Consider the following 14,193-nt stretch of genomic DNA (forward strand, 5'->3'; position numbering starts at 1 on the left):
GGAACTGGAACAGGACATTTACACTACAGTCTTTTATATAATTTGAATTCTTAGTCCTGACTAAATGTTACTTTTTAAAATAAACATGTTCTTGGGGAAAAAAGACAAAAAAGAGTCCAGAATAGAGGCCAGATCCAGGTGGACATTATTTACCAAGGTAAAGAACCTGGACTTTTCTCCAAAGACTAATGGGGAGCCATGGTAAAGTTTTAATAGGGACATGACACGTTTGGCTTGCAGGTTTTCAACAAATGACACTGCAGAGGAAAGGAGTGGCCTGGCTGCAAATGCTACAGTGGGATGCATGTGGCCTGGGAGTTGTGTCAACAGGAATCATGCAAAGAGGGAAGCCACACGAGTTACTCAGAAGTAAAAGGTGACTAAAAGCTGACTTCTAATGTGTGTGATTTTTAGAGCGAGCCCCAAGGCCCATACGCTTCAGAATCACCTGACGACCCAGAAAGTGCAGATTTCCGGGCCCTACTTAGGGGTCCCGGATGAAGACAACTGAGGGTGGGGCAAAGTAATCTGCAGCTTTAACGTGTCCACACTATAGTTCGAGAACCATAGTCTCAGTCCCTGCTCTGATTTCCCTAGTTCAGTTCCGATCTTTCTGAACTCCAAACCGGGAGAGGTCATCAGTTGTGCAGTAAGCCCCTGGTAGTGAGAAAAGCAAGCGCGGCGAGGGCCGGGCGCGGCCACCTCACCTGGTCGCACACAACCACGTCGAACTCCTCGTCGGCGAGGAACAGCACGTAGAGCGCCAGGAAGATCATACGCACGTAGGCGCAGACCGCCGCGCCGCGCCCGCCCCAGCCCAGGCTGCGGGGCAGCCAGTCCCCGGCGCAGCGCACCGGCAGCTCGCGGCTCTCGGAGAAGCAGTGGCCAGGGTCGTAGTGCGCCGTCCAGATCTTTACGCTACATCCGCGCGCCTGCAGCGCCAGTGCCGCGTCCAGCACCAGCCGCTCGGCGCCGCCCACGCCCAGATCCGGGTGCAGGAACAGCACTGACGGTTTAGGGCCGGGGTCCTCGTTTTGGCCCTGCTCCGCCATGGTTCGGAAGCGGCGCCTACGCCCGGTTCCCTTCAGGGCTTCCGCGCATGCTCCTCCCCTCAGCTTCCCCGCTGGCCCTTTAGGGGCCGACGGCGCGCCGCGGTACGTGCGGCGATTAGGCCACGTCAGCGTATATCTGTGGGCGCCTAGTAACCGCCGGAGAAAATTTCTCGTCTGACCATGGCTAGATTCTCTCACTGGTAGGGACTGGAGTCTAGGAAGGACGCTGTGATCCAAAGGAAAAATATGAGAGGTCTGTAATTCCCATACAGTTGCTCAACAAGTCACCTGTAGGAAAATTCGTACAGGCATAATAATGGGACAACCCAGGAGTCCCTAGAGTCAGCGAGGACCCTGCCAGCAGGTCTGGGGGCGGGACCTGAACCAGTCTCTCCGGCCGCCAGTTCTTTAGGGGTTTTGCCGCTTCTCCACGGTCTACTTCAGGTCCCTGCCACCCACCTGTCTCCAGCATGGTATGTGCCCCCAGTCAACCCTCCTTGTCCCGGCTTCTCCCAGGTGTCCCGATTCCAGCCTTAGCCTTGTCCTTCCGCGCTCCCTTGCTTTCCTCAGCCTCCCGTTCAGGTCCCGGTCTCCGCGGTCAGGGCCTGGGATCTGGGGGCTGCCGGTGTCGCTAACCTGTTTCTTTCCTTGTCTCTCTGTACAGCCTGGTCCGAGCCCCAGTGGCACTAATGTGGGCGCATCAGGGCGCTCTCCCAGCAAAGCAGTGGCCGCCCGGGCGGCAGGATCCACGGTCCGCCAGAGGTAAGAATCCCTACAACTCTCGACTGTGGACTCGGAGGGATGGGGCCTAAGAATTCGTAGGTCCTGAGGAGACGCCGGGACGTTAAGATTCACAAGGGCAAAACGAGCTGTGGGTGATGTGGCTGTAAAGGCACTTAAAAGATGTTTTTGGTCGTTTATATCGAAAGGAAGGCAGCATTTTCTTTGCGTTGCTCACTTTGGGGCACCACTCTTAAAAAAGGAAAGTTAAACTGGAGTAAGGTCAGAGACAGCATTGAGAAAATTGATGTTATTAAGTTGGGGTCTCTGGACCTGAGATTTACACTCATATTTATATCTGTAAGTCCTGTACACACTAAATCTAACATGGGTTGTCTGCTGCACACCTTAGTCTCTCGTTTTACCCCAGCTCTCGCCCCGCCCCCAATTATATCCTCGTATCTCCTACGTCCATATGGCACTGCTGTAAACTTATTCATCCAAAGCCAGAACTTCAGCCTCATTGGATTTATTTTAAATGCTCCATCTCTATCCAGTACACTTAAATTTTACATGAAAACCTTCTTACCGGTTTTCTCCTTTTCCATTCCTGCTGCCTCATTTTAGCTTTCAACTTTGCTCATCTAGATCTTTGCATTTGCTACTTAACTTTTCTCCTCTCCAGGTCATTTCCACTCTAACGTTCTGATTCTGTCACACTTCTGCTTAGTTTCTATGTCCATTTCTTGTTGCTGAACTTAAAAAAAAAGTGGGGAGGGGAATACCAAGGCTCTTGGGTGGTTCTTTTTTCCAGTCTAACTGCCTCTCTTCTCCCTCTCTCCTTTGAACTAACCATAGTGAGCTTATTACTGTTTTCTGAACTCACTAGACACTCCCACCCCCTTCCATTTCTCTTTATTCTCCAAGACTAAGTTCAGGAGTTATTTCCTCTTGAGGCCTTCCTGACTCCAAAGGCAGCAGTAGTTACTAGTCTTCACTTTTATTCCAAAGCATCTTGCCCATATCCTTCTAATAGCATTTGTTTCCATATTTATCTGCTTCATTAGACCCTGACAGCAACTGCCTGTCATCTCTATCCTACCATAAAGCCTGACACAGTAAATAATGACAGAAGGAAGGAATCAAGCCACACTTGTAGTCTTGGGCTTTTTGAAGGAACCAGTGGGGTTTTATCTACATGAAAACTGTCCTTAAGGATGTGAAGAAGTATGAGACATTTCTTGTTGGCTACAGTAGGTAAATCTAAAACTGATGATTTGAGACAGATTTCAGCCTGGAACAAAAAATTCCAATAGAACCATCAGAAATGGTAAGATGATCCTGAACGATTGTGAGTTCCCTGTCATCAAGATGTTCAAGGCAAGGCTGGGATGGACAAGCTGGAAAGTGTGTCAAGCTGTGGTGTAGGTTATTTGAACCTGGAGTGCTGTCTTGTTCCCACCCTGGATTTCAGAGATTCTTTGTGTTGGAAAACATGTCCTGTAGGTACAGTTCCTTGGGGAGTCGGTCTAGTTAATGAGAACTGGTAGTACTGTGGCAGGGAAGTTTGGCCACCTGAGAACTTTTAAAGGATAAAAAGAGAAATCATATATTTATCAAATATAACTTATTTTCTTAATAAAGATGAAATAACTGCTGCACAAGTGAAATGGAGAAACAAATGTTTGAGGAAAGATGCTTTTCAAGTTGTGGGTGTCATCTTTTAGAATTCACTATGATTGGGGCTAGTCTAACTAGACAGGCCAGGGTTGTATGTATTGGGAGACCTACAGAGTTCCCTTCTAGAATTTTGGTACTCTTTTAAGTGTTACTTCATGAGTACAGTGTAGGAAGTATTGGCTGTCTAAGAATATATTCCTGCTTTGTCAGTCTGTAAGAAAAAACTGAAGCTAGTAGTTAATAATAATGCCGTGGATTATGTAGTGCACAGATTTGCATTTTCTATGCAGTAACAGGTGGTACCTTGGAATAGAAACTATATGGGATGTAAATTCAGGCTGGGGCTGGAGCCCTCGCTCCATTATTACAGTATAAAAGGAAGTTGCTAGGATGAAAAGGAGCAATACTGTATCAAAAGCTGTAAAGTGCTACAGCGTTCAGGATTAATGGGAATCAAGGACAGTAAAATCGTAGACTAGCTAGGGATATTAAGATAGTCATCAAATAGTGATTCAGAGTAATGCCAGGCACTGTTCCAGTCATGAGGCTGTATCTGTGAACAAACTGGGCAGGCTTTGACCTCAGGAACCTTATATTCCAGTGTGGGAGACCATAAACAAGACAAATAAATAAATACTGTAATTTCAGGCAATAAAGCTAAGAAGAAAAATAAAGTTGGGTGGCAGATAGAGAGTGGATGGGGATAGGGTGTTCAGAGTAGGTGATATGTGAATAGGGGCCAAAAAGAGGCAAGCGAGCAAATCATGGAATGGTTAAGGAAGGAACAGGCTTTCTAGGCAAGAGGAATGGTTAAGTGTAAAGACTTTGAAGGTGGGAATGAGCTTGGCTTCTTCGAGAACAATCAGGATGCTACCATGTTAGAACCAAGTACGTTAAAAGGTTGCTGTGAAAACCATTGTTTTAGGGAATAGGATTAGGGAGGCAGTTACATAGTGACCAGAAAGAAAGGGTGAAATAGACCCCAAATAGAAATTAAAGAGATAAAAATGAGCTCTATTAACCTCTACCTAACTTCCTAAATGGGGGAGTGGGAAATATTTTGGTATTTCTAGGTGCCCTAATTATCAAATCCTCTGCTATGTCCTGTGTGCCAGCAGCTATAAGAAATCTTCAAAGAGGCCAGACTGATTCCTTGGGGGTTCCTGGAGACTTGAAGACAGAAACTGGAGTTGGGTGGTTGTGGAAATAGTGGAAAGTGCATGGGTCCTAGTCTTGGCTCAGCTGATAACTTACATCCATGCAGGGTTTACCATCTAGCTCAAATTCCTTTTTATGATCAAGGAGGAAGATTTCGGGCATCTACTCCACAACTAGATGTGTATCTCTGTGTGAAATCTCTTCTAAGTGTATGAATTACTGTGTAAATCCCTGTACAATTATGTTTACAATCAGTTTTCCCATAGAAACAGTTGTACAAATGGAGTTAGAAGTTTGAAGGCAACTATGTAGCTCATAATTAACATGTCTGAAATATAATCTTTTTAGTACAGTATGTGTAAACCGTTGCTTGACACTAACTGTTTTCCAAGTTCTAGCATGAGCACTGCTCTTTCTGCTGGAGCCCATCCTGGAACCAGGACTCCACTCCCCCACTTCACACAGCAGGGCAGGCTCCCTGAGCTCTAGACCAGTGCTGCTTGCATTCAGAGTGTGCAGTAAAGGCTGTGGCAGGGTGATGGGGGATTATGACCAGAGGTGGCGGAGACAGGGTATTCACTTCTGGTTTCTCCCTGAATTACAATTACAGCTTAATGTTTTTTTGTCTCTTGTAGCAAATACAGTAATTTAAAAACATTTTAAATTTGTCATTTTAAAATCAGATTATATGGATTCAGGGTATGTTTGAGCAGGAGTTTTTTTACTTGACTTCATAAAAATACGTATGAAGAGAAACTGAAGTGCATCGTCCAAATGAAGCGCCCAAGTGTGTGGCAAGTGGATGGGCTCTGAGGTCAGAACTGGGTCCACAGTGGAGCTTGGCCATCTGCTTGCTGTGTGGTCTTCAGCACTTTGCTTACCCTTTTTTGAGCCTCATTTTCCTCATTTATAAAAAGGAGCTGCTAACTACTTCTCTGTGTTGCTATATGCATCAATGTATAGCAGGTACTCAGTTCTTGGTGGTTATCATGGTCAGCGAAGTAAAAGCAAGAATTTGGGGTTTTTTAACAAAGAAAAAGTTTTCCCTTTTTTGGTTCTTTAACAGTGGAGTAGTAGCATATGTTATAATGCTCTTATAAGGGTTTCCAAGAAAAGGCCATTTGTAACATTTTTTCTCTTACAGGAAAAATGCCAGCTGCGGAACAAGGAGTGCAGGCCGCACGACCTCAGCAGGCACCGGGGGGATGTGGCGATTCTACACAGAAGATTCACCTGGGCTCAAAGTGTAAGTCTTGGGAGCAGACCTCGTGTTTCTGCCCAGTATCCCAGAGCCCTTTGGCAGCACTCGCTCTCTCTGCCCCCAGTGGTGTTTGATGAGATTTGTAACACACAACAGCTTCCTTTGTGCCAGGTGGTCTAAGTTTGGCTTGTCCATCCATCAGCTAGTTAGTTCATGGCGTGGAATGACATCTCTTCATGGATTGAGTGAAAGCAAGGGAACATCTTCATGTAGCTCTGTCAAAATAAATGATGGGAACAGAGAGAACTGGAGGGAAAACGGCTTAATTAGGTGAAATTGCTCTTCATTTAGTGTTCTTGTCCCTCACTGAGAAATAGGAGCTACCATTTGAATAGGAGCAGGGTGATTTTTCAAAGCTCTCCTGGAGGCACAAGCTGATATTACAGCCTAATGGGAGCTTCTGCATTAGGCTGTGTTACCAAAAGTCCTTTGGCCTCCTTGCCTTTGTGTGGGTGGTAACTAGACCTCTATCACTTTCCAAGTTCTTAGGCCTGGGAATACTCATTAGGTGATGAGAAATGGGCATTTGGGGGTCTCTGTCCCCATGCCTTGCTCACCTCACTTTTCCCACCTTCCGGGTACTACGTGGCAGACCAGATCCCACAGGTTTATGACCAGGTAGGCTCCAGGACACCACTGCTTATAGCTGTTCCTGAATAATCCAGTAGATGAAGAACTGGAATAACGACAGCAACTCTCATTTGTATAGCAACTTAGGTTCAGAGAGGCAAAGCTATGTGTCAGAGACAAACGCCAGTGAGAGCAAGAGCTGGAACCAGAAACTCTCAACTGTTAAATCTCATGCTTTTTCCATACTGCCTGGTAGCAAAGAGACAAAGTTAGATTTACTTGGATTAGTTTAATTAACTTGACCAGTAGCTTGACCTAAATCACAAATTTCAAGTTAGGAAGACTTCCTTAGAATTCTTTGGCTTTATATAATGATTTTTTTTTTTTTTTTTTTTTTTTGCTGTTATATTGCAGACTTATAAGGTGATAATGTATTTAGGAAGTAATTATTGTGGTTGGGGATATGTGAGTTGGCCTTTTGGTCCCTGTTAGAGGTAATTTTTCCAAGTATTTCAGAGGGAAATTTTGAAGCCCCTTGCTATTCAGAGTATCCAGGGGACAACATTTTATTAAATCCTGGGTGGGTGAAACAACTCTTTTCTTGTGGGTGAGTGTGGCTTGTGACTTCTCTGGACTGCTGTGCAGCCAGGCTTGCTTGCTGCTACTGTGAGTCCTCCCACGAATCAATAGAAGCTATTCCTTGAAGTGTCATGAATGACAGTTTCATCACATCAGAGAGATGTTTTTGGTGAAAGGACAGTTGGGAAATCGTATCCACAAATTCACATCTTGGAGCAGTCAGGTACCATCTTGGAGCTTGTTATTGGCTCTTCCTGGGAGTTTAGATTTTTTTTTCAGGTTGATAATAATAGCATTTGCTGAGAGCTTACTAGAAACCTGCACTGTGTGTGTGTTGATTTATTTAATAGATCAGCAACCCTATGAAAGAGGTGATATGATTATCCCCACTTTACTGATGAGGAAAATGAGGCTTGGAAAAGGTGAGTCATGGGGCTGCGGTCACAGGTTGTGAGGGACAGAGCTAGTTTCCAGACTCCAGCACTTGGACTCTGAGAGCTGCACTCAGCTTTATGCTCTGTGGTTGACGTTACTCTCATGGTGCTTTACAGTAAGGGAGTTACGATCCAGTGCAGTGTGATGAGGCTCTCTTCCTATGTACTTTTAACTTGATTACTCCCGTAGTTGTGTAAATTTTAGGAAAACAAAAATAGTGTAGCAAGGACTTGGATCTCTGCGTATTTGCTGATTGTCCGCCAGCTGACTCCGTTACCTGCTGCTCCACTGGGTTACTCCACTGCCTTAATTATAAAGATTTCTGGGGTCTTTTCCATTGTCCACCCTTAGTTGTATTTGGGAGGTGAGGTGACATCTTGAATTCTCCAAAACCGGTGTTGGCAAGAAGAGTCAAAAAGGCAAGGCCCGTACCCTTTGACTGAAGTCAGTATTCACATGTTGTGTAAAATCAAGGAGTTCTTCCTTACTCTCAACCTGGAAAGCATTTAACTAGGGAAGGGCTGATGAGTGAAATCTATTTCCTTCCTATGATAATCTCTTTATAAATCAGACTTTTAACTAATGTTGCCTAGAATGTTTGCTCTTTAAATATGGGAAACTTGAAGCCATAAAGTGAGCAATACATGTGGAATCAGAAAACCTAAGTTCAAATCCTTCCTTTCCATTCTGGCTCTGTGTTCTTAGGCAAGTAATAATCTCTCTGAGCCTCAGTTTTCCTTACTTATGAAATGAGATTCATATTTGTTTTGCCTGTGTCTGGAGTTTGTTGATCACATGGGATCATATATTTGAAAATGCTTCATAACTTATGTGATATTCATGTTTGTATGCCTCAAGTATTGTAGTTAGACAATGAAAGTTGTCTTTAAATCTTAATTTGAAACAGTTTGGTAATTGGATCATCTGCACTTAAAGAGTTTGGGAAATTTTTCTTACTACTTTTTACTATGGAAGATATCAAATACATGAAATTAAGACTATTGTCTTCGAGACACCAGATCATTGTACTTGTATATATTTTAGTATGTTTTATTAAAAGATAAGGATTCCTCCTTTCTAAATAACCAGTGCCGTCACCACATCTTCAAAATATCCACAGTTATAATTCTGGGAATATTTTTAAATGATGTAAATAATATTCTTAGATGGATCTTAGGGTTTTTTCCCCCTCCCTTTCCCCTAGGCATTCTTTTAATATTACAAACATAATAATGTATTATTACTAAACTAAGCATGCCTCTCTTCTTATTTCTAGTGGCCCTGTTCCAGTATTGGTTATGAGTCTTCTGTTCATCGCTTCTGTATTTATGTTGCACATTTGGGGCAAGTACACTCGTTCATAGATTCGGCTACATCCATCTGCCTGTCATCTGAAGAAGAAAGGAAAAAAACCCAACATATCTTGGACCAAAAGCATAGTGATTTTCTGTTCATGAGAAAGAAAGAAATTTTCTGTAAGCTCACTGTTTTACAGGGAACCTAATGAGGTATTTTAAGGAATCATTTTTTTTTCTATGGCTAATAAACTTTTTAATTCATTTATACCATGTCTCATTGCTGATGCATGACTGCTAAGGCCCTCAGTCTCCCTGACTTTAGATTTACAAGTAAATATGTAGAAAACATGTCTTGTGGAGATTTTTTTCTTGGATTGACAGTTCTTTATATGACCATGTAGTCATTCAAATCCAAGATACTGTATTTGGCCCTGGCTTGTTTTTTTCTAGGTATTTCTGTCCTGGTGATTGTCGTCTTGGGTGTTCTGTGGTTTCCAAGGAGTGTGCCTATGACTCCATCAGGCAGATCTGCGTTCAAAGGCAGCTGGTACCCAGGGAAATAGTCATAGAAATCATCCAGAAATCTTGGGTGAAATGTTTGCTCATTCTGTTCTTTGTCTCTAAAACTGCAGATAATATTTTTGCCTCTTCTCTCTCTCAGTTCTAATTCCGTGCATGCAGACCTGGCTTTCCATCTATTTATCACTTGCCACTAAACCCATTTTGAAAGAATTCATTTGATGAATTGGATTTATCGTATAAAATTTTGTTTTCATTTTGAAAATTAAAGACCTTAATAATCAGTGTGAGATAACCAGCATTTCTAAACTGAGATGATAAAATTCCAACCCAAAATAAAAATTTTTGAAATTTCACTTAGCTTATGCTGCCTTTCTGGGTATAAACATTCAGTTTCTGATAGACCCTAGGAAATACCAAGAATAGCTCAAAAATGCATGCTCTAGGAGTCTAGGACTCTAAGCCAGAATTTCTAAAGAGACTCATATGAAATGCCCTAGTTGTCCAGCAGAATTACAAAATGATGAAGAGGTGTATTAGCTAAAAAAATAGATAATTTTGAAAATATCTTTCTCATAAAGTAAGCCTATTAAAAAAAAATTCCTAGAACAGTTAAGCAGTTTTATAGTGTTTTTCTTAAATCCTGACTGATAAGTAATTTTAGGTCCAAAGTACCAAAGTTAAGTGATGAAAGATCTTTAAAAATGATTTCCTAGGGTAATACATGGGTGAGTGTGCTCTTGTAAATCATAACAAATGGCAAATTATTGGGAAAAAATGGTGAAAAACTGGTTTCCTTTGATCTTGGGAATTGATTATTGCATGAAATAGGTATCTTCATTTTAAAATTCAGGGGGGCAATCTAAATTTCATTTGGAAGAAAATAAAGATGATAGTATCTATAATGGAATCCACCCCTCCGCCCCCCCCAAATTTAATGCTGATGGTACCAATAACAGCTAAAAGTTACGCATTTAATTTGGAAAAGAAATCTCTGTTGGGAGGGGTCTGTTTTTCTTTGGGGGAGATGCTGAAGCCACGTGGGGGTATTTGGTTGTGAGGGGTGCATTCTCTTCACTACACAATGCTGCTGTTAGCCTCCTCTGCCTAGCAGTGGTCTCTAGTGGACTAACTGCTGAAAGTCAGACTTTTTGAGCTAATGATTTATAAGAAAATACTAGTTTTCAGTGGCAGAGCAAGATGCTTCATTCAGCAGAAGGAAAATTGGGGGTTGGGCATAAAAATGTACAACATCTATTATGTAGCTTCTTTTGGCTCTGATGATACAATGCTAATATCATAGCTGAGAGTCTTAGTGTTCAAGCTGTTCCTTTTTCTCCCTTTTCTTTTTTCCAATTTTTAAAAATTGTGGTAAAATACACATAGCATAAAATGTACCATGTTGGCAGTTTTTAAGTATGCAGGTCAGTAGTACTGAGTACATTTATATTTTTGTGCAACCATCACCACTGTCCATCTCCAGAACTCTTTTTCATCTTGCAAAACTGAAACTCTAAACCCACTAAATAATAACTTTGTTCCCTCCCCCTGCTCTCCTCAGCCCCTGGCAATCACTGTTCTACTCTCTGTCTCTATGAATTTGACTTTCTCAGTACCTCATATGAGTGGAATCATATAATATTTTGTCCTTTTCTGACTGACCTGATTCCACTTAGCATAATGTCCTCTAGATTCATCTATGGTTTAGCATATGTCAGAATTTCCTTACTTTTCAAGGCTGAATAATACTCCATTTTATGTATATATCACATTTTGTGGTCCCTTCCTTTTCAATAGGGACTTGTAGACTGTTGTTTCTTGAGCTCTAGCGGATCATGAGCCATTTATAGTAATTTCAAAAACTTAACAAATTAGACTTTTACCTGCGTTAAGGCTTCCTTGGCCCAAAGAATTCTTAAGCTCCCTTGACTATGGGCTAGAATTCTAGCCACTACTGAGTGGACAGAGCCAGCACATGCTGAACAAAAGCTCTAAGTAACTGAAACTGGGAAAATGAATTACAATATAACTGCAGTTTGGGCTGAGCCTTTTAAGTCCCTGGGGAGCAACTGTGTTAGGGAAAGAACCCAAGAGTCCCTGAGACTAGTGAGGGATGGAAAGACTAGGGTCTCGGCTCAACAGTGCCTTGAACACCTTCCAGGAAAACAGTAGATGAGGAGAGATCTATTCCTGGGAGAGACAAAACATGTTATATAGCTTCTGTTTTCACACCTGTCCTAGTCTAGACTCCGTTTTTCCCCCTAGGTGCTAATGCCCTCACAGGAAGAATTGAAAAAGATTCTGAAATGCAAATGTTGGCATCAAGTTAAAATGGATGAAAATATCTACAAAGCTGGCTTCATTCAACAGGAAATACTGTACAGTATGTGGGTTCCTATGTGCACGGTTCCACACTCTTGATTCCCTAAGCTGCCCCTTTGGGACTCCAGAGCTGCACTGTCCCTCCGCTCAGATGCTGCAGGAGGAGGGTTCCAGCCAGGACCAAGTTTACTTGACTTCTTGGGGGTACTACTAGGACTTCCAAACCTACTGCACTTACTACCCCATCTTCCAGGCTTGGAAGTATTTCTGACCTGGGTTCAACTGCTGGCCCTGCCATTTACCAGCTTTGAAAGCATGGGTGGCTCACTTCTGTCTTCTGGGTCTCATTTTTTCCTTAGGTGTACATGACAGTAGGTATGATAATTCCCACCAAATAGAAGGACTAAATGAGAAGAACTATCCAAGAGTTGCTTTGTTAATTAGCTAACAGTAAACAAGTGCTTATTCTCAATAATTTTGGAGATGTAGATTTCTCAATCAACAACATAATGAGGAATTTACTATTTACCCTGTTTTACACAAGAGGAAACTGAAGCTTAAACCACTCAGCTTGTAAGTGGAAGGGGTGGGATTTAACTCCAGATCTCTGACTTACCCACTGCAGTCACATAGACAGGATTATTAAGTATTTGGGTTGAGGGCCAGGGAAGAATGTCACAACAATAGAGCTTCTACACAGACCTTTTAAGAATAACACAATTCCAACAAAGTGACCACTATCATTCGGTGTACTCCAGGCATTACATAGCTTCAGTTTGAGGTTTTGGTTCTGCAGAAGGAATTGATTTCTCTAATTCAGACCTGAGCTTGTTAATTCTATGGAATTCTTGTGTTTGTAGAGGAAACAAGTGTTTATTCACTCAGCCAACATTTACTGATCACTGTGTGACATGCCTTTCTATTGGAGTTTTAGAAATGACCTGTGAGGTGACTCATTCCTTAAAAAGGCTGGCCATTTGGATGCTAGGATCCTAGTCCCACCTGGGGCTACAAGTTATAAATCTGTGTGATTATGGGAAAACTAGACAGAAGTCCTCTCAAGGCTCCCTCAACTAGTGATGAAATCAGTAGTTGGGACCACAGTTTAAGAACTAGTATGCTCTTGGTGTGTGGGCAATGGTGCCAAGGACTGCAAAACTGGGTGCTGCCTTCCAGGAAATCTGTATGGTCTGGCCACATGTCTTAACAGGAAGACCAGGGAGTCCTGGGATCCCCAGGCTGGAAAGGCTGAGAGGTCACTGTGTCCTGCCCATTGTACAACTGCAGACTGGGGCCCCAGAGAGAAGGGGCTTGCCCAAGATTGTGCATCATGTCTGCAGCACAGCAGAGGCCAGAACCAGGCTTCCTGCTTCTAGGCCAGGGCCACACCTCCGAACTGCATTATGAATCCTATCTGGGGCCTCTGCGTAAGCCAGCTAACCTCTCTGGAGGCTAGACTCTGGAGCTAGGTAAACTGAGTGGTGGGCTTTACTCAGTGGGCAGTGTTACTCAAAGTGGGAGGAGTAAAAGCAAGTTAGCTAGTAAAAATGAGTTATGTTAGTAAATTCAGGAGAAAGTCAACAGGTTTAGGAGACTTAACAGACAAAATAGGGAGAAGCAGCCAGCAGAACTGCACTGTTTTGCATTCTTGTGACCACAGATGTTAGGTGAGCCTGTGAAGGAAAAGCCGGGCTGATCTAACAAGATAACACACAAGTCTAGGAATGTGAAGGAGAGGCTGGGCTGGGGTAACAAGATAACTCACAAATCTAAGTATCGGAATACTGATCTAAGTTCTGCTGGACTAACTTGTAAATCTAACTTAATTAGTGTTGGTTTGCTGTTCATGTTTTTTTTGCTAGCCAGCTGGATTTTCAAAGAGATACCTGGCTTTGGAATGTTGGTTTGTTGCCTCCCTGCCTCCACTTTTGTGATAATGATGCTGCTAAAGCTGTTCCATGCCTATTGGCCGAATACCCCAAGCTTGTACTTTACCCCATAAAACCTCATGCGCATGTCTTGGAGGTGCTCAGAGCTTCGGAGCAGAAGTGCCTCTGAGCCCGCCAGCGTAATACATCTAAGTACTCCAACCCTCTGAGTGGTGCTTGTTTCTTGGCTGGCCTGTCGTTTCCGTAACAAGCCAAGAGCACAGTGAGACTGACCAAGTAGGGGTTAAGGAAAGGCTAACCTGTTAAATACTATTCCTGGTTGCTCTGGCAACTATATCTCCTTCCCATGCTAAAGATAAACTAAGATAAAACATGCAAATTAACTAAATAGGAATCAAAGGTATACTCATACACAGTCTAGACAGCTTCATTTGGGGAAAGGTCTGGAAGTTTGTATCTCACAAAGTAAATGAAGAAATGGGAAGAACTTGAATTATACATACAAGGGTTAAATTGGTCCTGTGAACATACTTGTTTTTCTCCCCATTGACTCTGGTCATGGGCAGTGTAGATGGCAAATCCTGTCCTTGCCTGTCCCTATGGTCTTGGCTTTTCTACTCAATGCTGGTAAGAAAACAGAAGCTTATTCTCCTAGGATCCTATCTAAATCGGTTTGGGCTGTAGAATTTAAACAGTGGGTCTCAAAATAT

At 42.8% G+C, this 14,193-nt stretch overlaps 2 protein-coding genes across 13 annotated transcripts in view; one reads left to right on the plus strand and one right to left on the minus strand.

The window, feature by feature from the left end:
• ALG2 (ALG2 alpha-1,3/1,6-mannosyltransferase) overlaps window positions 1-1,275 on the minus strand; it is a 42,685-nt gene extending 41,410 nt beyond the window's left edge. For 10 of the 12 annotated variants that reach the window (XR_012506456.1, XR_012506451.1, XR_012506452.1 and 7 more), the window contains exon 1: window positions 708-1,274. Coding sequence is in view for 2 of the 12 variants with exons in the window: in XM_074361897.1 (XP_074217998.1) it covers window positions 708-1,052 (345 nt within the window). In the remaining 10 variants the exon portion in view is untranslated. Of the gene's footprint in view, window positions 1-707 lie in introns of all 12 variants that reach the window. The other 2 variants (XR_012506458.1, XM_010952937.3) reach the window with 2 other exon arrangements.
• Window positions 1,276-1,367: 92 nt separating this feature from the next.
• On the plus strand, window positions 1,368-9,018 carry SEC61B (SEC61 translocon subunit beta). The gene is made up of 4 exons (XM_010952936.3): window positions 1,368-1,525; window positions 1,717-1,814; window positions 5,755-5,856; window positions 8,732-9,018. The coding sequence occupies exons 1-4, from the start codon at window positions 1,523-1,525 to the stop codon at window positions 8,817-8,819; spliced, it is 291 nt and encodes a 96-aa protein (XP_010951238.1). The 5' UTR covers window positions 1,368-1,522; the 3' UTR covers window positions 8,820-9,018.
• The last annotated feature ends 5,175 nt before the right edge of the window (window positions 9,019-14,193 follow it).

Source organism: Camelus bactrianus, chromosome 4, assembly GCF_048773025.1.
Source record: "Camelus bactrianus isolate YW-2024 breed Bactrian camel chromosome 4, ASM4877302v1, whole genome shotgun sequence".
Classification (NCBI taxonomy): domain Eukaryota; kingdom Metazoa; phylum Chordata; class Mammalia; order Artiodactyla; family Camelidae; genus Camelus; species Camelus bactrianus.